General features: G+C 42.4%; 1 protein-coding gene across 4 annotated transcripts in view; it reads right to left on the bottom strand.

Annotated features, from left to right (window-relative positions):
- The window catches only part of RPS6KA1 (ribosomal protein S6 kinase A1), a 139918-nt gene that overhangs the window by 54125 nt on the left and 59440 nt on the right, over nt 1–26353 (bottom strand). Inside the window, exon 1 of one of the 4 annotated variants that reach the window (XM_072137049.1) lies at nt 19532–19550. The exons of 1 other annotated variant lie outside the window; for it this stretch is intronic. Coding sequence is in view for 2 of the 3 variants with exons in the window: in XM_072137048.1 (XP_071993149.1) it covers nt 10568–10687 (120 nt within the window). In the remaining variant the exon portion in view is untranslated. Of the gene's footprint in view, nt 1–143; nt 280–10567; nt 10707–19531; nt 19551–26353 lie in introns of those variants that run through there. 2 more of the 4 variants (XM_072137048.1, XM_072137047.1) reach the window with 2 other exon arrangements.

Genomic DNA, 26353 nt, shown 5'->3' on the forward strand with positions numbered 1-26353 from the left:
GGAAGTGGTAAAGACTTCAGAAAACATCTCTTTAAAACTAATATTACTCATTAAAAAAAAAAGAAAAAAAAAAGAAAGTAAAATAAATAATTATTCAAAAACTTGTCTATGTCTACAACAAGCCATCCTTGGTACCTACTAACCAAATTGCAAAGATGTCCTGTATCTGGAAGAGGAGGACATCGAGATTTGTCCCTGTGCTTTTTATGTGTCCAAAGAGAGAGGAGTGTCCTTAATCCAGGAAGACGAATATCCTTCTCCATGGGGCTCAATGCCCACATAGACAGGGGGGCAATCCAGTGTTTAGGAATAAGAATGGACTATGAAAGATGATGGAATCTGCAACTCTTCAGCTGCTATCTGCTGAAACCGAAAGCGATGACTGATAAAGCTATTAAACTTCCTGTACCTCAAACCTCAATACCAAAATACATTGTGAACCAACTGGGAGGATACACAGCACTGAGCATCCTCCTCTTATACTGAAATGGAGTGGTAAAACTTTAATGCATCAGTGCCTTGAAAACAGTGTAATAGCCAAGGTTTCTAATAAAAACATATTAGATATGTTTCCTTACTTAGAAATATTGGCATTTTGTATGATTTAGAGAAGACATGAGACCTCTTGGTATATGGGTATAATAGCCCCACTTTTCATGATAAATCTGGGTTTCATCTGTGGGAACCTTTGAATACGGGATAGGTTGTATTGGAGGAAAAAACTATTTTGCAATAGCAATATTTAGCAGCAGTTTGTAAGTATGTTCAAGTAAAAAAAAAAGTGAGGCCTGGACCAGAGAATCCTCCGGCAGATACAGATTAATGGACACAAAAGACCAAGTAAAATTTTATTAAGTTTTCAAATGGAAATCTTAAATTTAGTGTGGACATCCCTAATTTACTTTGTAGCAACTACAACAATATGAGTATTGGTCATTGCATTGGTTTTGACCATGAGGCTACTACTCCAGTGGTTCAAGACAATTCCAACAATAAACAGAGAGGTATGTGGGATAGAGCAAGTATCTTCAAATAAATTTGAAGAGATGAAATGGGTTAAACCAAAAAAAAACAAAAAAAAAACAACATTTGTCAATTCCTTCATTGTTCCAGTGGTCCCAAGCTTTATCACATGGCATTTACATGACTGGCCTCAGTGATGATACCAACTTTTTCCATATGACCTCTGTAAAATTCAGTAAAGAATCAGAAAATAAACAGAAGTACATATATAAATCTTTCTTCTATAATTCTCCCTTCAGAGGTCACGATAATGCCTCTACAAGCGTCTATGACGCATAAGAGGCTGATTTACACCCAGAAAAAAAACCCATAAATACGCTTGGTGGTTTTCTGGTTTAGGTACTGGCTGGCAGCTCTGAGCCGTGTCGGTGCTTACTGCGATCCTTATCGCAGCACGCGCCATCACCAGGACATGTTATATAGAGCCACCCCTCCTCCCCCACCAGGCCAGCTAGCGGCTCCAATAGAAGGTCATGTGACCAGAGCTAAGGTCACATGACATTAGAAAGTGCCGCGGACTGCAGAGGTGTAATTGTAATAAAAAAAATTAAATAAATTAAAAAAAGTGGAAAAAATATTAAAATGTTATACCCCAAAAAATAATTCAGTGGCATCAGACCCAGTGTCTCCTAAATGGGGGGTTTGGGGCCAGCCAGAGCCTTCTCTGAGGGGGCATTGTCAGCCTGCTCTCGGGAAGGAAGCAAGGGGGGGGGGTCTAGGGCTGGTGTCAGAGGTGTGCAAGGCATCAACCGGAACGGCAACTAATATTTTACATAATATACATACAAAGAAGTGATCTAAAACTTAGCTTTTACTGAAAATCTCATAATATATACAGACGTAGTAAGATACACAATAGCTGCTGCTATGCAGAATCCTTAGTGCATGAACCCCATCTAGGAGAAAAATAGACAAATGCAAAACATGAGCTGGGTGGCCTAAATGTATAAAGCTTCACATGACAGAATAGAGGCACTAGGCTCACCTTAGATGCTCAGCAGCATATGTCATCAAAACACACTATCCGTCTTCCTTGAGCACGACGTGTGTTCATTAGTTTTGTCTCAGGCGAGAAGCGTCAGAGTGCTCGTCCAGAAAGAAGACACTTTATGTCTTTAAATAGTGGAGAGGATAGATGAATATAAGCAGGGTAAGATAGGACTTGTGGATGTCAAGAATGGGGTCAAGATGACAATGTCACTCTCCCTGGTACACCCCAAGTCCAACTTCTCTGATTCCCTGAAAACCTAACCTCGGAGTCGTGGTCCTAATTAGCCACAACCCCGACAGGAGCCTATCCCTGACTGGATAGCCCTATCAAACAAGCCTACACAACTGGAGTGGTTCCAGTAAAGGAATCAAGGAGAATACGCGTCTGGTATGCAGTTATGGACAGTATTTCGTCCTATAGACATTTGGCACACGTCATAGGGATCAAGGCAACCAAATCCCGACAGGACCTGTTTCACCCTTCCTGGGCTCATCAGGGGAAAAATGCGGTGCGCCAAAAAGTGTCCCTAGTAAGAACAACCATACAACATTGTTTCAATCAAAGTAACAAATGGGTAGTGTAATAAATTTACAATGTAAATATTGAATAGTCCTACCTTAACTCTAGGTGAGAGACACAGGGGTAGATAATCCCTATTGTGAAAAAGGGAGGAGTTTACAAATGGTAGATTTCATGCATCAAAGAATGAATAGGGGCCCAAACTTGAGCAAGGAGCGCCCAAATGCTGTGTTCTTACCTTGATCTAAATTATAGGTGCGGACTAATGGTCAGGTTGGGGCTGTGGAGGCCCAGTTGCAGCGTCCCCGTGCACGGCCTTGCAGGACCAGTGGGTCTGTGTGTGAGGTTCCACTGCACAGATTAAATAGCGCGCCCTGCACCGTACAACCATGCCCCGTCACATGATCGGTCATGAAGAGTCACGAGGGAGACCGAGGGCGGGGTCGGGCGTGCGCATGCGTGTGTGAGCACAGGCCCTACGTGCCCGTGCTTGGTCGCCCTCACCTCCGAATCCATCCGTGCACATAATCTGTCGTACGGGGAAGCGGCCGGCGCGCGCGACCCGCGCATGCGCAGAAACCTCTCGGGGTCTGGCAAGGATGCCAGGTTTCCGGCGGAGAGAGTGTCCCACGGGGGGGGGGGGGGGACGTGGGGGGGGGCGGTTTTGGAGAGGAGCAGGGAAATGGATAAGATAATTGATGCGCCAAAATGTCCCTTAGTTAAAAAGCTAGGGACAAGAAAATAGTGGATCAGGTATACATAAAGGTGAATGTCTGACCCAAATGACTGAAGTGAACTGACAACGGGATTTAGGCCAATGTATCCCCGGTGGTAGAAACTAGTGAAGTGAATGCATCTAAAGCTGTCCAATTAAAAAGGATACTACAGGATGTTACAGTAATGGAATAAACTTAATGAGAGGATGAGTTATAGTATACGGGTGGTGTAGGCTTAAAGTGGGGACTAGAGGAAACAAGCAAAACTTAAAACCGAAGCCCCAAGGGGGTTGAATGAGCAGTTAAGTCTGAAGATCCAGCGCGTCTCCTTCTGTCTGAGGATGCGATCCCAGTCTCCCCCTCTTTCTGGCGGTTTCACCAAATCTATGCCAACAAAGGAGAGCCCCTGTATGCTCCCTTCATGTTGGTCATGTATGTGTCTTGAGAGAGGTTTGTCCCTATTGTGCCTAATATCAAGTGATCCCCAACACGGCGTCGGAATTCCCTGAATGTCTTACCCACATACTGTTTATCACACACACATGTGGCTAAGTAGATAACCCCGAGGGATTTACAGTTTATATATTGTCTAATGGTGTATGTGGTCCCTGTAGCAGAACTATTAAAGGTTTTGGTTTTCTTTATAACTTTACAGGCCACACACCCACTGCATCGGTAGCATCCCACTATATCCTGCTTAAGCCATGTCCCCGTTTGTTTAGGTCTGTTTAAGTGGCAATGGACTAGTCTGTCCCTGATATTCCGCCCCCTTCTGAAGGTGATTGTGGGATGGTCCTGTGTCACTGTCGACAAGTCTGAGTACGTGCCAATGCTTGTTGAGAATCTGTCTTACAAACTGCACCACTATCAACCCACTATCATGGGTTGCGGCGTAGAAGAGGCCGGACGTGGCGTAAGGACGACCCTAGACTCCTTTATAGTTAACCTGTCATCCAGGACACTTTCTAACGCTGAAAGGTGTATTTTGATGAAAGGGTTGTCATTTGTAACCACTAATAAATTTTGATGACTTTGGTTGGCATAAGGACATCCAACTGTTCTTACGTAAGTTGCAATGGCATAAATATATTAAAATAAGAGAAAAAAGAGAGTCATGAACTTGGTATCCCACAGGACGTCCTAAAGGACGTCCACTTACTGGGGAACCTAGCGGAACCTTTACCAACCACTTCAGGACTAGGCCCCTTTACGGACCTCAAATTGAACAGCACAAAAAAAAAACCTATTGGGGAGATCTCTACCATCGATGTCTTTGCACAACTGGTGCTTAAGGACCTGGAAGAAGAAGCAGTTAGCCAGAGGCATACTAACTGTGATAAAGAGGAAATACAGGCCCTTTCCTCTCTAGAGAACGACACCAGTATTACCATCAAGCCCTCAGATAAGGGGGGTAACATTGTCGTCATGCAATCCGAACAATATCGGGTCATGTGCCTTGACCTATTGAGAGATAGGGCAGGCTAAGCCACCCTCTCCAAGAACCCCACTGAAATATTCTTGGTGGAACTCAAGGACATCCTAGGATCAGCACTCAATGATCAACTTATTAGTAGAGATGAATAGGACTTCTTACTAACCAAGCACCCCAGACTGGCCACTTTCTACAGTCTCCCCAAATTACACAAAGGGACAAATCCCCTTAAAGGAAGACCCATTGTCTCAGGGGTGGGGTCCTTATGTCAGAATGTCAGCATTTATATAGATAAGATACTAGCCCCTTTTGTGTTAGCACTCCCCTCATACGTTAGGGACACCACGGACCTACTTTAAAGACTTGATGGACTCTCAATAGGCCCCAACACCTAACTGACAAGCATTGATGTGGAGTCCCTCTATTCATCGATCCCTGCGCTTACTGGAATTTTCGCTCACACACAATTGCTTCACTTTTGACGGCACTGTGTACCACCAGCTCAGGGGCACCGCGATGGGTAGCTCCTTTGCACCCACCTACGCAAATTTGTTCCTGGGCTGGTGGGAACACAGTGTCGTCTTCGGTGACGAATACGGCCCCCGGTGCATCGGTATGGCGAGCCTTTGGGCTCGCTATATCGATGATATCTTCATCACATGGGGGGGCTCGGAGGAGCAGTTTCTGACACTCATGGGTGACCTTAACCAAAACGACTTGGGCCTTAGGTTTACGCATGAAATTCACACAGCGACTATACCATTTCTCAACGTGTTTATCCAGAAAAGACCCAACGGGGAACTGGATACCACAGTGTACAGAAAACCCACCTCCACCAATTCGTTCTTACGCTGGGACTCATTTCATCCACCAGCCCTTAAGAAAGGCATTCCGTATGGACAATACCTCAGGATGCGCAGAAACTGCTCATCCATTTGTGAGTTCAGATGCCAAGCCAAAGATCTTAGATCCCGTTTTCGAGCCCCTGGTTATCCAGAACACATCCTCCGCTCAGCATATCAACGAGCATTAGGGTCCAATAGAATCGATTTACTTACGCCACGTCCAGCCTCTTCTACGCCGCAACCCATCCATCTAGTTGGCACCTATGATAGTGGTGCACAGTTTGTAAGACAGATTCTCAACAAGCATTGGCACGTACTCAAAATGGACCCAGACTTATCGACAGTAACACAGGACCATCCCACAATCACCTTCAGAAGGGGGCAGAATATCAGGGACAGACTAGTCCATTGCCACTTCAGCAGACCTAAACAAACGGGGACATGGCTTAAGCAGGATATAGTGGGATGCTACCGATGCAGTGGGTGTGTGGCCTGTAAAGTTATAATGAAAACCAAAACCTTTAATAGTTCTGCTACAGGGACCACATACACCATTAGACAATATTTAAACTGTAAATCCCTCGGGGTTATCTACTTAGCCACATGTGGGTGTGGTAAACAGTACGTGGGTAAGACATTCAGGGAATTCCGACGCCGTGTTGGGGATCACTTAGGTCAGTGGTGGCGAACCTATGGCACGGGTGCCAGAAGCGACACTCAGAGCCCTTTCTGTGGGCACTCAGGCCATCTCCCCAGCACACCAGACAGGATTCAAAGAATCTTCCTGAAGTTCCAAGCAACTTAAAAGATGCTGCTTTCAGTGATATTTAGATACTTACTTTGCTATTTGGGACTGTAGGAAGAGGGAGAATGAGTAGACAGGGCCAAATTATCTTTGGAGAACCTCCTGCCGGCCTCACGATTTTCTCTGTGTACAGAGGGACACTGGAAGAAGCTAAAATGATGAAAATTTGCTGTTGCTGTCCTCAGGAGGCCAATATGATTGAATGTTGTTGAAAAGGGAGCAATAAATTACTGCTTTCATTTTTGTTTGGCACCTCACAATAAATGAGGGGGGTTTTGGGTTGCAGTTTGGGCACTCGGCCACTAGAAGGTTCGCCATCACTGACTTAGGTGATATTAGGCACAATAGGGACAAACCTCTCTCAAGACACATACATGACCAACATGAAGGGAGCATACAGGGGCTCTCCTTTGTTGGCATAGATTTGGTGAAACCGCCAGAAAGAGGGGGAGACTGGGATCCTCAGACAGAAGGAGACGCGCTGGATCTTCAGACTTAACTGCTCATTCAACCCCCTTGGGGCTTCGGTTTTAAGTTTTGCTTGTTTCCTCTAGTCCCCACTTTAAGCCTACACCACCCGTATACTATAACTCATCCTCTCATTAAGTTTATTCCATTACTGTAACATCCTGTAGTATCCTTTTTAATTGGACAGCTTTAGATGCATTCACTTCACTAGTTTCTACCACCGGGGATACATTGGCCTAAATCCCGTTGTCAGTTCACTTCAGTCATTTGGGTCAGACATTCACCTTTATGTATACCTGATCCACTATTTTCTTGTCCCTAGCTTTTTAACTAAGGGACATTTTGGCGCATCAATTATCTTATCCATTTCCCTGCGACCAAGCACGGGCACGTAGGGCCTGTGCTCACACACGCATGCGCACGCCCGACCCCGCCCTCTGTTTCCCTCGTGACTCTTCACGACCGGCCGATCATGAGACAGGGCGGAGCGCCGGGGGCGTGGTTGTACGGTGCAGGGCGCGCCATTTAATCTGTGCAGTGGAACCTCACACACAGACCCACTGGTCCTGCAAGGCCGTGCACGGGGACGCTGCAACTGGGCCCCCACAGCCCCAACCTGACCATTAGTCCGCACCTATAATTTAGATCAAGATAAGAACACAGCATTTGGGCGCTCCTTGCTCAAGTTTGGGCCCCTATACATTCTTTGATGCATGAAATCTACCATTTGTAAACTCCTCCCTTTTTCACAATAGGTATTATCTACCCCTGTGTCTCTCACCTAGAGTTAAAGGTAGGACTATTCAATATTTACATTGTAAATTTATTACACTACCCATTTGTTACTTTGATTGAAACAATGTTGTATGGTTGTTCTTACTAGGGACACTTTTTGGCGCACCGCATTTTTCCCCTGATTAGCCCAGGAAGGGTGAAACCGGTCCTGTCGGGATTTGGTTGCCTTGATCCCTATGACGTGTGCCAAATGTCTATAGGACGAAATACTGTCCATAACTGCATACCAGACGCTTATTCTCCTTGATTCCTTTACTGGAACCACTCCAGTTGTGTAGGCTTGTTTGATAGGGCTATCCAGCCAGGGATAGGTTCCTGTCGGGGTTGTGGCTAATTAGGACCACGACTCCGAGGTTAGGTTTTCAGGGAATCAGAGAAGTTGGACTTGGGGTGTACCAGGGAGAGTGACATTGTCATCTTGACCCCATTCTTGACATCCACAAGTCCTATCTTACCCTGCTTATATTCATCTATCCTCTCCACTATTTAAAGACATAAAGTGTCTTCTTTCTGGACGAGCACTCTGACGCTTCTCGCCTGAGACAAAACTAATGAACACACGTCGTGCTCAAGGAAGACGGATAGTGTGTTTTGATGACATATGCTGCTAAGCATCTAAGGTGAGCCTAGTGCCTCTATTCTGTCATGTGAAGCTTTATACATTTAGGCCACCCAGCTCATGTTTTGCATTTGTCTATTTTTCTCCTAGATGGGGTTCATGCACTAAGGATTCTGCATAGCAGCAGCTATTGTGTATCTTACTACGTCTGTATATATTATGAGATTTTCAGTAAAAGCTAAGTTTTAGATCACTTCTTTGTATGTATTTTTTGCCTCAAGGATATTAAGTGATCACGGGTCATTATTATTTTTGATTGACCACGTCTTTTGGATTATTTTTGGTTAATATTTTACATAAGTTGGCAATGAAAAAATTGTCGGCCCAATGGGTTCCACGATTGCTCACGGTGGACAACAAGCAGATGTGGCTGTTAACTTCGAAGCAGTGTTTGGAGCAATTAAAGCAAGATCAGAAGAAGTTTTTGCGTCGAGTTGTCACCGTTGATGAAAAAACTAAGCAACAATCATAACAATGGATTTCTCCTGGTGAATCTGTTCCCAAGAAGGCGAAAGACTGTCCCATCGGCTGGAAAGGTCGTTATCCTCATGGATTTTTTTTAGAAAAAGGAGAAAGATCACTGGAAAATACTACAGTGAGTGATTGGACTGCTTCAACAAAATATTGAAGGAGACACGGCCGCATTAGGTGAAAAAGAAGGTGCCGTTTCACCACGATTACGCACCAGCACATTCATCAGGAGTTGTCGCTGCCAAACTGCATGAATTGTATTATGAATTGCTGCTGCACCCCCAGTATTCACCCGATCTGGCTCCCCGCGACTTTTTCTTGTTCCCCAACATAAAGAAATGGCTTGCAGGAAATTTTTTTTTGCGCAAACGAGTAAGTCATCGCCGAGACAGAGGTATATTTTGGAAAGTTTGACAAATCCTATTTTTTGGAGGGGTTAAAAAATGGCAGGAATGGGAGAAGTGTATCTTTCTAAAAGGGGACTAGGGTGAAAATAAAAAAAAATAATTTTTTAAAAAAATGGTGTCTTCATTTCTAATACGGGTACTTACTGAATTGCCCCCGTGTTTACACTATACATGACTAGTAGTTATAGATTTATATTACTCCTCCTTGGCTAAAAGTACTCCTTAAAAACAGAGGAGTATTTTTACCCTTCTGGAGAAATGTTAGTGCAATCTCTGCCTCCTTTTATGATCAAATCTGTACAATGGCTTTAAAAATTTTAACAGAATTGCAACCAAATTCTAACAAAGTATTCTAAAATAGTTTTGTGTTCCAAGCATGAGACAGGCTTGATGGATTTAAAATTTAAAGGGGTACAGGCAGTCCCCGGGTTACATACAAGATAGGGTCTGTAGGTTTGTTCTTAAGTTGAATTTGTATGTAAGTCGGAACTGTATATTTTATCATTGTAATCCCAGACAGAACTTTTTTGGTCTCTGTGACAATTGGATTTTAAAAATGTTGGTTGTCATAAGAATCAGGATTAACAATAAATCTTCATTACAGACGCCTGTGATAACTGTTACAGCTAATTATTGTAGCCTATGACTAAAGTACAATAAATTACCAATATCCAGTGGTCCGTTTGTAACTAGGGGTTGTATGTAAGTCGAGTGTTCTTAAGTAGGGGACCGCCTGTATTCTCATTTCAGCACATTATTGTTATTGTTTTTATAAAAAAAATATTATACAATTTTCCAATACACTTTCCGTATCAATTCCTCACGGATTTCTAGATCTCTGCTTGCTGTGATTATATGGAACGCTTCTTTGTTTACTGCTAGTGACGATAGTCACACAGGTGCACGGCTCATTGCATATCACAGACAGTGAACAGCTGTGCACCTGTGTGATCATGGTCAGATTTCTGTCCACTAGCAATACACTTAAGTAGGCTTTCCATAGAATGACCGCACGCAGAGATCTAAAAAAACTGTAAGGAATAAGTATAACCTTTTATTATAAAAAGAAGGACATTAATTTGCTGTAATGGGAATACCCCTTTAAGTAACATTAAAAGCATAGATGATTCACTAAAGGTGTGATTATGTTGGATATTTCCTTAACTCTTTCCTGTGTTATGTGCAGGGTACAGAACTTGTTAACACATCAGTTTCAAAACAACAATTTAGAAGTATAAAAATAATAGAAAACATGTTACCAACAGCATACCAACATATCACACTAAACAGGACTGAACATCCCATCAAAGCTTTTTGACATAAGCTTTCTTTTAAGCATTACACAGGCCAAACCACTCTTCTATGAACACAACCAAAACAGGAGTAGTATAGCCAAGCCACCAAATCTGCAATGAAAGAAGAATACTCCCCTGTAAAAGCAGCACATACGCACGCACACAAACAAAAAGAACTTGCCTCTTTCATCTTGGTTTTTGGACGAAATATTTGCCTCAACATTTTCGGGGCCGAGTTTTTAGTCATCACTATCCTCCTGTTAAATGACTCTGCCTTGCAATGTACAATGGGATGGGGCATTCTATAAGGGGTGGATGTTTGTAATGGTTAAAAAGGGAAATCCTTCAGCTAAAGAAAAAGAAAGAAAAAGGGAAATATTGCAATTTCCTTAGAAAAAGCAGAACCCTCAAAGAATGTCAGTATAGCTGGGTTTAAAAGCAGAAGGTTGCAAGAGACATATAGATTAATATAAAACAGAGGGAAGACAAATTGGTTAAAAAAATGGAAAAAATACAATGTATGTGGCCGAAGGGAAATTTTTTGTGAGGTCCGCTCATTCAGGCAGTGATGTACATTCCTACCTGAAGCCTGTTGACTGTCAAAGAGAGAAGAGGGAAAAAGCTCTACAAGCCAAATTCTATGAAAAAATATGACGCAGGCCCAACTCACTTGTGAAGAAAGACTAACTCTAAATCCCACACTATAATGAGGATGCTAATCTTCAAAAAGGATCTTTAAAGAGGACCTATCACCTTGTCACACATGTAGTGATAAATATACCATTCTGGAGGGGCCGCTACCCAGATCCAGGAACAATTTGAATTTTCTTTCCAGTCCTTGCAGTTGCAGAGATATCAGCACAGTATAGGACCATTGTATTCTTCACTGTCAAAAAAGAGGTGCTGTAGAGGAAGAGGGAGTCAGAGAAGCTGCTGTGTACATGCATAGCGTTCTCTCTATGCGCATCTAAGTTCACATTGTCTGCTGCTGTGTGCTCCGGACTCCTGTCAGCATCACTTCACGCACAACACAGATGATAGGAGTCCGTAGTGTGCACTGGAGAAGTGTTGGTGTTAAAACACCGAGCACAAGGGACTAAGGAGCTGTAGACAGACAAGTACAGAAATCCCATGCAGATGACTAACACTATAGAACATGGTGCCTGGCCGGGCGGCAACCGCCACAGAACATGGTGCCTGGCCGGGCGGCTACTGCTATAAAAAAAAAAAAAAAAAAAAAAAAAAAAAGCAGGTTAATTGTGGTTAACAGAGGTGCTCCACAATAATTGTTATTAATAATTTGCTTGTTGCATAGGGATTTCTATAATTATCAATCATCCACTCTTTAGGCCCTCGTTGCTGGCATTTATTTCCCGTGGTACTTCAGCACAAGTTCCCAGGTCCTGTCAGCTATGTTCTGCATGCCGCGCCATGCTGACAGGAGACGGAAATTTGCAACTGCAGCAGACATTGGGGCTCATTTACTTAGGGTTGTGCGCTGCACTTTTGTCGGTCTGATCCACTTTTTCAATACAGCTTGCACTGGTATTGAAGTGTGCGTGCTGGGATTGTGGCTTCCATACGACACAAATTAGGGGGCGTCCGTCTGACAGATTCAGACAGAGCATGGTATTTAATTTTTAAATTCTGTCGCAAGCCCTATTCCTAAGATGCAGCACTAAAAAGATGGTGAACTCTGTCGGACCTGAGCGGGGAAGCGACACATGCAGGATATCGAGGGCACGATCTTTGTGAATTGCCGCACGCAGCAATATAGTTGGACAATGCACTTTCTGTGAACTCCAGTGACCGGGTGAGTAAATGTGCCCCATTGCGATAGAGGAGCATAGGTAGATCACACTCTGCAAATACACAGCAGATTCTGTCTGCTGCCGATTGGACAATCTCACAGAATATTAGCACTACACAAGCCCCCTCCTTGGCTCCAGCACCTCCTCTCTGACTGTTTAGAGGATTACATTGGTCAGAAATCGGTTCCAATACCTTGGCAATTGTTGGGGTTGAAAAGAAAATAGAATATTACTTGCATTCTTGTCTAAAACAATGGCGTGAATGTATCTAGATATGTGCACCAGAATTGCAGAGTGCATCTTGGTCAGGTTTTGAAATTTCGATGTACTTGGCTAAAATACAAATATATGGGCAGAAGAAGGGTGTGTGGGGCTCCCAAATATATAGGGAACTGATAGATACACAATAAAATGACCTGTAAACAGTGAATACAGCAGTCAAACGATATCAATCAGCACAGTAATGGCTAATGAATAAGTACCCACTTTAATAGTGACTGCAGTGGATCACTGTTTATACTCATGTGGCTGAGCTTCTATGAAAAAGTGAGGGCAAGAACAGAGGAGGAAAAAGGGACTCCATTGTACAGTGTCAAGCAGGAAGTTACACTATCATAGCCCCAACCTCCTGTGATGCCTCATTTTGCCGGCAAGAATTAGCCATTGGGAGCCATGCAGGGTTTAATTAGGGCCTGTACAGTTGCTGCAGTGACTGTAGGCCAATACTTTACAATATTTTTCGGACTATAAGGTGCACCGGATTATAAGAGACACCATAAATAAATACCTGCTAAAACGTCTAGGTTCATATATAAGGCGCACCGGATTATAAGGCGCACCTGATTATAAGGATGAATGACCAGCAGGTGGCCGAACTGTGCACAGTTCAAGGCAGCTGTTGTCTGTAAGTACGGTTCATATATAAGGCACACTGGACTATAAGGCGCACCTTTGATTTCTGAGAAAATCGAAGGATTTTTTGTGTGCCTTATAGTCCAAAAAATACTGCAACTAGAAGAGTAACTATTGTCTAAAAAAAAACTTTCGAGATGTTGTAGGGCATGCAATTTTAAGCCCTTCTGCAATTGGATTAGTAACCTGAATCTTGCTCCTTTATTCAGCAGCATTCCCCCTGTTATCAGTCTGTCAGTAATGCCTCAGATGGCCTTGAGAAAGTACATGTGAGACAACCCCTCTATCCCTGCTCTGCCCTCAGCTGATTTTCTCATGGCTACTACCAGCACTCAGTCATGTGATGCCAGGAGCCCTAACTAATGTAATAACCAAAACACCTACACTCTTATGTTTCCCTGTACAGCCTCAGTTTTCCCTACAACACTATATAAACAAATAATACACAGTCTCACCTTCCCCACCTTCACCTCATGGCAGCAGGAAATGGGAGACAGGAAAGAGCAGTTATATGTACACGGTCACTCTACAATTCTTCAATCTGCTCCATAATAATATAATAATTATTATTTTTTATTTATATAGCGCACACAGAGAACGCAGCGCTGCACAGAACTTGCCAAATTGATCCCCAAATTGATGTGCTGTGCTGCAGTTTTACATAATAAGATAGGAGGTGTGATAGATGGAGGGGTGGGACGTTTCGTTATTACACTCTTCTCTAGTTACACCACAAAAAAAAGAAACAAAACACCGAAATGTGGAAAGACCACATACACAGAAAAAGTCCTCCAATGATCAAACAACTAAATATACATAAGTAGAACACAGTTTGTATAGAGGTGTTGAAAGTCTAGTCCTCCGAAAAAAATCAAGGCATTTGTTTCCAAACAAGAATTGCACATTACCCAGAGGAATAACAGAGGACAGATACTGAGGTATATGCAGACCAAGGGTGTACCCCACCCGACACGCGTTTCACCTTACGTTGTCAGGATTAGGTGTGTATGTAGACCTGTGTATGTCTCCCTTGTTCTCTGTTATTCTTCTGGGTAAGGTGCAATACTTTTTATTATGCAAATTTAGTTATTTGATGATTGGCAGACTACTTCTGTGTATTGTGGGTTATTTTATGCTCTCTACATTTTGGTTCCTTTGTTTGTGGTGTGTTTTGGGAACAATCTATTTAATCTAGTGGAGTAAACCTACTCAAAAAATGAACACCAGATATACACAGAAACTATGTTATTGAAAAAACATGTGACAAAATTTTATTTGATCAATTATAATGACATTGAAAAACATGCACAGTAAAAAACATGAAACAGACGTTTTATACAAGGGAGGTGGTAGCTAATACTGGACAGGTAACCTAAAACATCGAGGTGGCGTGATGACGTAAAGATGTCAATACACAGTAACATATACACTCACCGGCCACTTTATTAGGTACACCTGTCCAACTGCTCGTTAACACTTAATTTCCAATCAGCCAATCACATGGCGGCAACTCAGTGCATTTAGGCACGTAGACATGGTCAAGACCATCTCCTGCAGTTCAAACTGAGCATCAGTATGGGAAAGAAAGGTGATCTGAGTGCCTTTGAACGTGGCATGGTTGTTGGTGCCAGAAGGGCTGGTCTGAGTATTTCAGAAACTGCTGATCTACTGGGATTTTCACGCACAACCATCTCTAGGGTTTACAGAGAATGGTCCGAAAAAGAAAAAACATCCAGTAAGCGGCAGTTCTGTGGGCGGAAATGCCTTGTTGATGCCAGAGGTCAGAGGAGAATGGGCAGACTGGTTCGAGCTGATAAAAAGGCAACAGTGACTCAAATCGCCACCCGTTACAACCAAGGTAGGCAGAAGAACATCTTTGAACGCACAGTACGTCGAACTTTGAGGCAGATTGGCTACAGCAGCAGAAGACCACACCGGGTGCCACTCCTTTCAGCTAAGAACAGGAAACTGAGGCTACAATTCGCACAAGCTCATTGAAATTGGACAGTAGAAGATTGGAAAAACGTTGCCTGGTCTGATGAGTCTCGATTTCTGCTGCGACATTCGGATGGTAGGGTCAGAATTTGGCGTCAACAACATGAAAGCATGGATCCATCCTGCCTTGTATCAACGGTTCAGGCTGGTGGTGGTGGTGTCATGGTGTGGGGAATATTTTCTTGGCACTCTTTGGGCCCCTTGGTACCAATTGAGCATCGTTGCAACGCCACAGCCTACCTGAGTATTGTTGCTGACCATGTCCATCCCTTTATGACCACAATGGGGTCGTGACGAGGGCAGCGTGCCAAAACGCGCGTCGGGGTACTTGTTCATCTTGGTGGTTACGTGTATCCTGGTGTCTAGGTAATGCGAATATTGGTTTGTCATACTTTGTCACTTGATACCTTAGACTTAATAATCATACCATTGATTGTGCCTTATTATGGCCTCTCTATAGGCCCAGGAGATAGACTATATGTTACTGTGTATTGACATCTTTAAGTCATCACGCCACCTCGATGTTTTAGGTTACCTGTCCAGTATTAGCTACCACCTCCCTTGTATAAAACGTCAGTTTCATGTTTTTTACTGTGCACGTTTTTAAATGTCATAAATGATCAAATAAAATTTTGTCACATGTTTTTTCAATAACATAGTTTCTGTGTATATCTGGTGTTCATTTTTTGAGTAGGTTTAGTACATTTTGTTCCAGCAACAGAAATTACGATTCCAAAATTGAGGACCATATCTTCCTATATATCTTCCTCTTATTTAATCTAGTGGAGGTACATTGTGTCCGTCCCCCTATTATTTCGGTATTCACTCTTTAGTTGCAAAATTTATAATACTGAAACTTTTCTTGTCATTGAATAAACCATCACATTTTCATTTATGTATATTATTCAGCTCCACACTTGCCTTTGTGGGTTTGTCTAAGATGCACAAACTATGGTCTCATTGGTCAGCTGCACATGCATGTGATGGGGTCACAGGAGGCAGGTTCCGCCCCTCCATCTTACCGATTGTAGTTCTTTTGAGCCAAAATACTGAAAAGCCAAAATACTTTGAGGAATGGTTCCCAGGGACACCTGGAGCAGAATTATGTTTTTAGCTCAGAATGATGGTTACCCTTTAATCGATCAACAAATATATGTTGGTCTTTCAGGATAATGTCAGGGGGATTAAAAAAAAACAAAAAAACAAAAAAAAACAAAACAGAACCTTCCTCAATTTTATGGCCGTTAATTTATTTTCATTAATATTAGGACTTTTAAATACAAATACAGCATTTTGTGTCCACCCAAAACTCATATACTCTTTAGGCATGATCTAGGTTAAGGGACACATTTATTTTCAGTTAGTGTCATACCTAAAGGAACTTTATGGCACATTACTAGCAGAGAATGCTAACAAAACCAAAGAAAAGAGGGCTAATAAATAACCAGGGGCACAAGGAACGTAAGCTGGGGACTTCCACCAAGGTGAATGTGACCATTAAAGAGAAGTCACCTTGGTGGAATTTATGTGTTTAACTCATAAATAAAACTTACTAAGAAACCATAGCGCAAGCAAAGTTTTCTAGAACTACCATAATTTCTAGATTAAAAAAAAATGAATGAATCAATTACTTTCCAGGGATGAATATATACCAAAAACAGCATGTCTGCGGATCCACACTCTGAATAAACGCCAACCTTTCATCACTAGAGACACCACCAAGTGGCTGAATGCCTTCACCATTTCCTGAATGCAATGAAGGGCAACAGAGATCAAAAACTGTGATACGAGAGTACTGTTCTAAGATATTACTGGTACTCCACCACCACATTATTTACATTGCTGGAAAAGTTGGGGTAGGGTTATTTCACTGGTGTTGGGCGCTCCCCTTTGACAAAAGAGAACAGCAATATCCATATGTTATTGTATACATAATAAGAAATGCCCCAGATCTTTGAGTGTATAGTAAAATAGCATGCAGACTGCCACAGTAGAAGATCTAGCATACACTCATCACATCCACTTGGTTTCTGAAGATTTGCTAACATCATGTTTCCTTGCAGTAACTCAGAGTTATGTGAGCCTCTGCACCCTAAGGCTTGTAACAGCAGGGAGTGCCAAAGCACTGTTTTTGTGTAAGTACATGTGCTTCAGGCAGATTACTTAGAATGACAAACTTAGCTTAGTTTTTTTCTAATAATCAATATTTTGGATTTATACAAATGCTGCCAATATTTATTAGTACAAACACAAGCAAATGTACAATATTTCCATCAAAACTTCTGCTTCATAGTGTATATATTCAAATTGCAGCCAACCAGCAGCACATACCAAACAAGACACAGGAACCATCATCACTCTTGTCTGTACAATGTTGTCACGTAACACACCCCCGCTTTACTGACTTTTTTTCTTATCTGGCATTTAGTCTGCTTTCAATTACACATGCAGATGTTCTATTAAACAGCTAACCTCTGCAGGGCTTTCACCAGGTAACAAAAGGAGAAAGATGAGGATAAGCAATTCAAGAAATTCTGGAAAATGTCTGATAATGTAATGATAATGATATTTTACAGATAAAGAATCTCTGCAGAGTTTTCTTGGGAGGAGGCGAGTCTATTAGGAGCAGTCAATTCTAGGGAACTAGGTTAACATTAGGATAACTTGTAGGTATGTGTACGGCATTTGGCCACAGTAAGACGTTCACACATCCTGTTTTGCTTGTGGGTTGGCAGTTGCTGCTGGTCTCCATTGCAGTAAAATGTTCTATTACAGTCAACTGGATTACATTCAGAATCTCTGCAAAATGTTAGATAATTTCATCTAAGTGTTGTAGCTTTTTGCCACATTGATTGTGGGAGACTGTTATCCAAGGGCATGTTAACAAGTAACAATCAAATATCAAGATAATTTGTCAATGGAGAGGTTACTGATCAAAAAATTCAGCAAGGACTTCAAGGAAAAAAAAAAAAAAAAAAGATTAACATCTTTCTTTCATTCTTTTTTTTTTTAAAGCTATTATTTATGCATTTTTAAAATAAAGAACTATATAACCAAACAAGCAGGTGGCATCGATTAACTGTACATATCACAACATAGTATACTGTATAAAATGACCCCAGTGGGGAGAGAGATCTTACTTATACCACCGACAAAAAAGAAATTATAAACATGACAAAAAAAAACAACACATTCATACACATTCACCCAAAACATACATCCGCACCTCCTCCCCAACCCACCCAGACTAAAGCAGGTAAATAATCTGTCTGACTCCAAAATCTCCAACCATCTTGACCACATTTTCCCAAACTTATAGGGACATTTCTGACTTTCATAAATTTGAAAAATGGAGACACAGCTATTGACTAGAGCCAGCCACCGCATTGGTTTTTCAGGGTCCTTCCAAGACATTACTAGAACCTTATTTGCACCCTGGACTGAGGGAGAGCAGAAAGTAGATCGAGGCAAGCCTGAAAGCCGGTTCCAATATTCAGGCTATCCAGGAGCAGCCATAGCTACTCCCACTCAACTGAATCAAAAACCTTACATGTGTCCAGGGATAGAATATCCAAGCTCTGGATATTTATATCCGTCCTTATTCTTATTTACATTAAGTTTTGCTCTAAGTCTCTGATAGAAAGAGATCCTAAAATTGGAGAAATGAAACAAACCAAGTCAGAAAGCTCCCATGTATGACTGGTCATCAATATGAACCATGGGGACTTATCCTTTCTTTTGACTTTAGAAACAATCCGGCCACATGTCAGCCATTGTGAGGTGTATGTGTGTTACTTTGCACCGGCTTTGCACTTCTTTCCTGTTGCTGTATATATTCTACAGTAACATCAAGTGGATGTTATTTCCATGACACAAGATTTTCCAGCTGCATATAGATATGCAGTGGCTTTTGCAGATGCCAAAATGCAAAATTCAGCACTAAAAGGACAGGACAAAGGCCTTATGGTACTTATACATCTGCTCTCCGTTACATTGTACTTGTTTCTGATTGATCACAACCATTAACTATTTGTAAATGACAGAGATCATGATGGAATATTGAGGTTTTTCAGGGTGCACCAATACATTTAATAGAAAAGGAGCAAGGGCTCCTGTAGGTCCTAGGAGCTACAATTTTACAGTAACATGATACAATTACACCCATTTTTATCAGTTCACATCAATTTTCCTTTTCATTTGAAACAAAAGTCACCAAGTATTTCCTGACACATAGGGTAGTATAACAAAACTCTGATTTACAGCCATTGCCAAAACAGCCATTCCCCAATGGATGCAATTGGCATATATTTTGTTTTGTGAGCTTTCCTGCCACATACGTTGAATAGAAATAAAATGGAGCATGCTAGAAATGGAAATTCTATAGATCTTAACCAGATTCTTCCCAGTCTCACGATATTTAGCCTTACTTTGTATCATTCTCCTAATCTGAACTTTGTTCCGTTCCATTGTAAAAATGATTAAAGGATAGGCAAAGTAAATCATGTCCTCTCAGCTATGTATTTCTCGTGTTGTCTGACAACTGCGGGAGTGGCATACACACCTTCCTGTTCAAACATGCAGCGACTGTGACACGCAGTGGCACAGAATTCTTGTGCTTCCCATTCACCTATGAGCTGCTGTAGAGAAAAGTGAAATTTGACTCCCTGAAAAAAAGGATTCAGGAATTTTGTCTCCTTAAATTACTGAGCTGCAGCAATACATTTTGAGCCTGAATTAGACAAATAACAGCCTTTCACATTTGCAATGCAAGGAGATTCTCTCTAAAACTACATAAAACTTTTTTTTTTTAGCATCCTACCCCTATTTGGGAAGAAGAGAAAAATACATTTATTATTATTATTTTTTTTTATTTTTTTTAAGGAAAATGTACCAACATTCACAGATGTGATCGACTTGTGTTTACCATATATACTCGTGTATAAGCCGAGTTTTTTTTTGCACAAAAAATGTGCTGAAAAACGTCCCCTCGGCTTATACACGAGTCATATAGGAAGTTAAAAATACTTAAAAAATAATAAACGTATATACTCACCCACCGGTGGCCCCGACGTGCAGCGCTGCTCCCCCGATGTCCGCGCGTCTCGTCTTCAGGCTTCCGCGCCCGTCTTCTTTCTTCTGCAGGGCGCCTCCCTTCTCAGTTCTTCTCCCAGGCGGCGCCTAGTATGACGTCAGCAGCGGCGCGTCATACTAGGCGCCGGCCGAGAGAGAGAGCAATGGCAGCGCCCGGCAGTAGAAAGAAGACGGGAGCGGAAGCCTGAACACGAGACGCGCAGACTAGGGGGAGCAGCGCTGCATGTCGGGGCCACCGGAGGGAGAGTATATACGTTTATTATTTTTTTTAATGCTGAGGCAAGCTGTATACCACACGGGGCCGGCTGGACTGTATACTACTGGGGGCAGGCTGTATACCACACGGGGCCGGCTGGACTGGCTGTATACTACTGGGGGCCGGCTGGACTGGCTGTATACTACTGGGGGCCGGCTGGACTGGCTGTATACTACTGGGGGCCGGCTGGACTGGCTGTATACTACTGGGGGCCGGCTGGACTGGCTGTATACTACTGGGGGCCGGCTGGACTGGCTGTATACTACTGGGGGCCGGCTGGACTGGCTGTATACTACTGGGGGCCGGCTGGACTGGCTGTATACTACTGGGGGCCGGCTGGACTGGCTGTATACTACTGGGGGCCGGCTGGACTGGCTGTATACTACTGGGGGCCGGCTGGACTGGCTGTATACTACTGGGGGCCGGCTGGACTGGCTGTATACTACTGGGGGCAGGCTGGACTGGCTGTATACTACTGGGGGCAGGCTGGACTGGCTGTATACTACTGGGGGCAGGCTGGACTGGCTGTATATTACTGGGGGCAGGCTGGACTGGCTGTATACTACAGGGGGCTGGTTGGCTATATACTGGGGGGGCCTGTGACCAATGCATTTCCCACCCTCACCTTATACTAGAGTCAATATGTTTTCCCAGTTTTTGGTGGTAAAATTAGGGGTCTCGGCTTATACTCGGGTTGGCTTGTACTCGAGTATATACGGTACTTTATACAGTTACCTAATTTTTAAATGCCTAAATAACATTTTGCCACATATTGGGCATATTATTGTAGTTGTCTTAAAGAGCTTGTACTGTTATTAACCCCTTAGTGACCAAACTCATTTGCTCCTTGATGACCCAGGCATATTTTTCAAAACTTGCACGTGCCACTCTAAATACTTATAAAGTTATTACTGTATAAAGAGGACCTGTCACCAGATATTGACCACCCTGAATAACAATGTCTGCTGATAAAGGGTAACAAGTCCTCTCCATATCACCTAAAATTAGCTGCCAGTGGGGTGCTGTACCTTAATTACAGATGACCCATTTTGTGCCCGACAGCTCTGTCTCTTCAAATCACTGCTCTTTCTCCTACTTAGGGCATGTCTGCTAATATTCAACTACAGACAAAGCTCTATGTGCAGATGGGAAATATTGTTGTTTTTTTTTTTACATGGTGCCTTGTGTTAAACTCATGACATGTGACCAGTGACATCATTGCAGGTCCACCCTGTATGTGAGATTACATGATATCACAGCAGCCTCCATGGAGGATGGAGAGGAGTAGAAGTCCATGGAGGCAGCTGTGACTTCATGTGGTCAGATACATGCATGGGGTACAGTTTGCTATTACCAAGAGGCTAAAGGACCTGAGATGATGTCACTCTGGTCATATAACATGAACTGTGACCAGTAAAGAGGCATAAGACATGGGGAGTATTAGATGGGAGGGACCCAGATGAGCAGGATACGCGCTCTTTGATGCCAGGTAATAAGATAAATGATTTATATGAAACCTGTCACCGACTGTATATTTGCAAATGTGGTGACAGATTCCCTTTTAACTTACTCAGGTGGCTTTGAGTTTGTTTTTTCATGACAGGTTTCAGGTTAGTGGGAAATTTTGGTTGATATATTTAGCATTTCTTAAAAATTTCTTAAAAATTTTGAAAAAAAAAATTTATTATTCTTAATTTAAAAGGTTCTGCTTTTCAAACTGATAGTCTTACTACCTAACATTTACCATATCTCAGTTTTATGGTTGCATAATTTTATAAGTGTCCTTTTGTTTTATTACGATGCTGGAAAGATTACAAATTAAACAGCATTTTTTCAAATTTTCATGAAAATTTTACAATTATTTTAGGGACCATTTTTTTTTAAGGGTTTTGAAAGTCCTGTTAATAGAAGACCCCTCACCCCATTCTATTAACTTCACCCCTCCATCTATTCAAAACATCACATCAGAAGCGGGTTACCCCTTTAGGTATTTTACAGAACTTAAACCCCTTAACGTACTTTAACCCTAGGTTGTCTGATCGATCCTATCATATACAGCTATACTACAGTATGGCAGTATAAGTAGATTTTCCTCCTCATTCATTACAATGTGCTGATAGAACATTGTACTGAATGGGTTAAAACGAGACAGCCTCGGGTCTTCGTATTGTATTATATATGTTGGGAGGTTTTGGGACATTTTGCAATCTTTTTTCAATATTTAATTTAAAATTTTTTAGTGTTTATTTCTACAACATTTCTTTATTAGGTCCCTGACTGTATGGAAAGAAGACGGCAATGGCATCACGGGGTGCCGGTAGGAGAGAGCCTTACCCTCACCAGGTAAGTAGATCCCGCGGTCACAGCATTTACTGTTGGATCTAACGGGTTAAACAAGCCGGAACCGTGCAGAACTTAGGCTAGGCCAATGGAAAAACCTGTCGGCCTAGCCTAAGGCCCCTTAGTGACCACCCATACGGATTTCTTTGTCGGTCACTAAGGAATTAAATATTTAAATACAATCTTAGAACATACAAAATAGATCATGATTCCAGTTGGAAACATTTTAACCACTTAGATTTTTATGTGATGAATTGTGATGAAGTTCTACTAGCAGAAATCATAGACCAATCATTAAATTGTGGATATGCCAATTAGATATATTTAGCACATCAATTAAAACCGGACATGCAATTGGGCCATGCAGCTAGCCTTAAAGGCATACAATAACAGTTACTGACTATATGATCACTGTAATGTATCTGTGGCTCAAGATTCAGGAAGGCCTTAAAGACATTCTCCTTTGACTGTTATATTCCTGTTATGACATCCACTGGTGTTTTGTAACTATTATGTAAGTACTTGAGTACAAGCCAAGTTTTTCAGCACACACTAAAACGTCAGCGAGCCGGTGACGTCAACCCTCGGCTTATACTCGAGTCAATAGTTTTTTCCACTATTTTGTGTTAAAATTAGGTTCCTCCGCTTATACTCAAGTATATACGGTATGTAATAGTAATATTGAAAAACCCAAAACATATTTTTGTAACAGTTTTTTAGTTAGTTTCTAGCATGTTTTGAACAGACAGGTAGCTCTATTATACAGTACGGTCTCTTCAGGTTCCTTATTATGTACAATGACAGACCAGTAAGTTCCTGGACTTTTATAGTGACTGCTATCCATGAGATACAACTATGGTCTCTAAACAGAGGCTGTATTGTAAAAAGAACCACTAAAAGATAAATGCATTAGTTTTACAGTATGGGCAAAGTGACATTTCTATGCCATCAAAACAGTGTGTATAACCACTGTATTGATTGTTTGTTCTCCAACACAATGCATTGCCTGGTAGCTATAGGCCTTACGTCCCGGGAACTCCGACGCAGAATTCGAGAACATGTACTGGGCATTGAGGCAGCCAGAGACGAAACGGACTTGAACAAGCTGAAAACTATTCCCCGTCACTTTAAGGAATATCACCAAATGTGATGGATCCAAACTAAAGGTGAGGGGGATAGATCGGGTCTTGATAGATGCCAGGGGTGGTAATTGGAGAAGGGTGTTGGCACAAAGGGAGACAAAATGGATTTATCTCTTGAATACAGTCACCCTGCAAGGTCTCAATGAAAATCTGAGCTTTGCACTGTTGTTATAACATTCTCCTGCTTTTCTTATTAGGTTTCTCTTTTAAGTGTAGGGTTTTACATTTTGTTTTTAATTTTTATGTTTATTGGGATTTGTGCCTTTCACTTATTATTTTCTCTTCACAGAAAACTTTGGACCATTCTTTTCGCCAGCTCGAGGACCATTTTTTTAGCCTACCGGCCCCAGTATTTGTACTCCACAGTCTCAAACTGTCCCCAACCCTTATCCACCTTTCACGAGCGTCTCACTGGGTGTTGCACTGCACTGTGTGTTCACTTTTTGTATTCCCTAATATGTTTTAGCATTTTCATGAAGTACTGTTTTTTGATCTTTTTCTGCACTTTGTGCAGTATTTGATGTATACACTGCATTGTACTGTTTAGTGCTGTGCACTACGAATAACATTACACTAGGTACACGCATTTATAGGATTATTTGTTATTTATATGTATTTATTATATATATGTATGTCAGGTCCTTTCATACTATGCACTTTATATCATTAGGACCATATCACTGTACTGTTAGGGCATTTTTGCAATAATGGCTTATTTTCCTTGGACTGTGATGTACATGCACTTTTACATATTTATCGGTTATTTCTATCTTAAGTGTCACACGCACCGTTTGATCCAGCGACACTTTGTTCCTCTGCGCAGGCGCACACACTCACCAGCGAGTACGTGATCTTGTACTATGCATCCTTACCGGCTATTCCAACCAACTGTGCTGCGCAGGCCGCTTGACCTGCCGACACTCTCTCCCTGTCTCTCTGCGCAGGCGCACACACCTTCCAGCGAGTGCATGATCTCGCGAGATTTCGGGTTACCGCGCATGCGCTTTGGTCTGGCGTCCTGATGCCGGCTGACACGTCACTCCGGACAGTGTGTGCCAACTTTACACTGGTCAGGTCCGTCCATATATTACGTTATACAATCCACGTGTGTATACATTTCTGGTCCCCTGTGATTGGTCCTCTAATTAGTTAAATAAGCTCAAGTTCCTCTCTCCTGCACTCCCCTTGATAAAGCGCCTATTGCGAAACACGTGTCGGGGCATCCCTCTGTGTGGTTTCATTTGGTATGGTATTTATTTACTATTAGAAGTCATAGTTTTGCATGCTTCTTGTCCAATGTCTTTTAGTCTTGCATTACAATGCATTGATGTTTTATGGTATTCTGTATGACTATTTCACCTACCCTGACGCTTATGTTTAGCCATCTATTCTACCATGCAGAGTTTTAACTTATTGTTGCTTGTCCAGTAACGGTCTTTATTGTGTATTCATCTTGCATATCCTTAATAAAGTATTTTCTTGTTGCTTATATATTTCTTTGAGTGTTATATCACTTATGATCAAGTTGTGGGTACATGGTAGGTATCTGGGTCAAAAACACAAAGAGAAAACACCAGCATTGTTAACAGTACCACATTGCCCTCCCCTCCCCCTGTGCCTGTCCCTGCCTATACCTTTAGGATATACACACATACATCCATGAGGTTTTTGTGCCAAAGGTGCTGCTCTACTCATACAAAGTACTTAGTCTTTTTCGGTACACCGCTACCATTTTGGCAATAAAAAAAATTAAATCTGAATCATTGAATCATTTTATTTATGACTGGATTTCTTCTTAAATAAGAAGGTGCTAAGTTGCCCAGCTATCTAGTGTGACAAAGTAACATGAAAGGAAGCGATGGAAACATGACTCCTGAAGAAGTCATAATTTTCTTTATTCACCAATGGTAAATAACACAACGTATCAAGTGTGGCAAATTGGGGGCGTGGCTTAAGCATGGCGGAGTGAAGACGCTCGTTTTAGGAGCTCCGCACTGGCAGGCGCCTCTACGAGTCCGGCAGCATCGCTGACATGTCGGGAAGGAGGGGAAGGAGCACGGTCCGGTCCGGGAGCTCAAAACCCCGTCACCCGGCACCAGAGCGGAGCCTTGACAGGTTTCGGCATCAGCCGCGGGAGACGGCAGTCCCACCTGTCGGCTCCAATATGGCGCACGCACGTGCTGCGCTGAACCCCCCTAACGGAGGCGAAGGGGACACCGGCCCCGACGACACACAAGTGTCGGGCAGCTCCACTCACCCCAGGGAGCCGTGGGACGCAGCCGAATGCAGCCAGCATAGCTGGCAGGTAGACCCGGACCCGCTGCCAGATTCCAACATGGCGCCCGCCCCTGTCAGAAGCAGTGCAGAGGACAGGAGGATGCCTGCCACATGTGAAGGCTCGAGCTCCTCTCCAAACCCAG

Source organism: Engystomops pustulosus, chromosome 2, assembly GCF_040894005.1.
Source record: "Engystomops pustulosus chromosome 2, aEngPut4.maternal, whole genome shotgun sequence".
NCBI classification, from domain to species: Eukaryota; Metazoa; Chordata; class Amphibia; order Anura; family Leptodactylidae; genus Engystomops; species Engystomops pustulosus.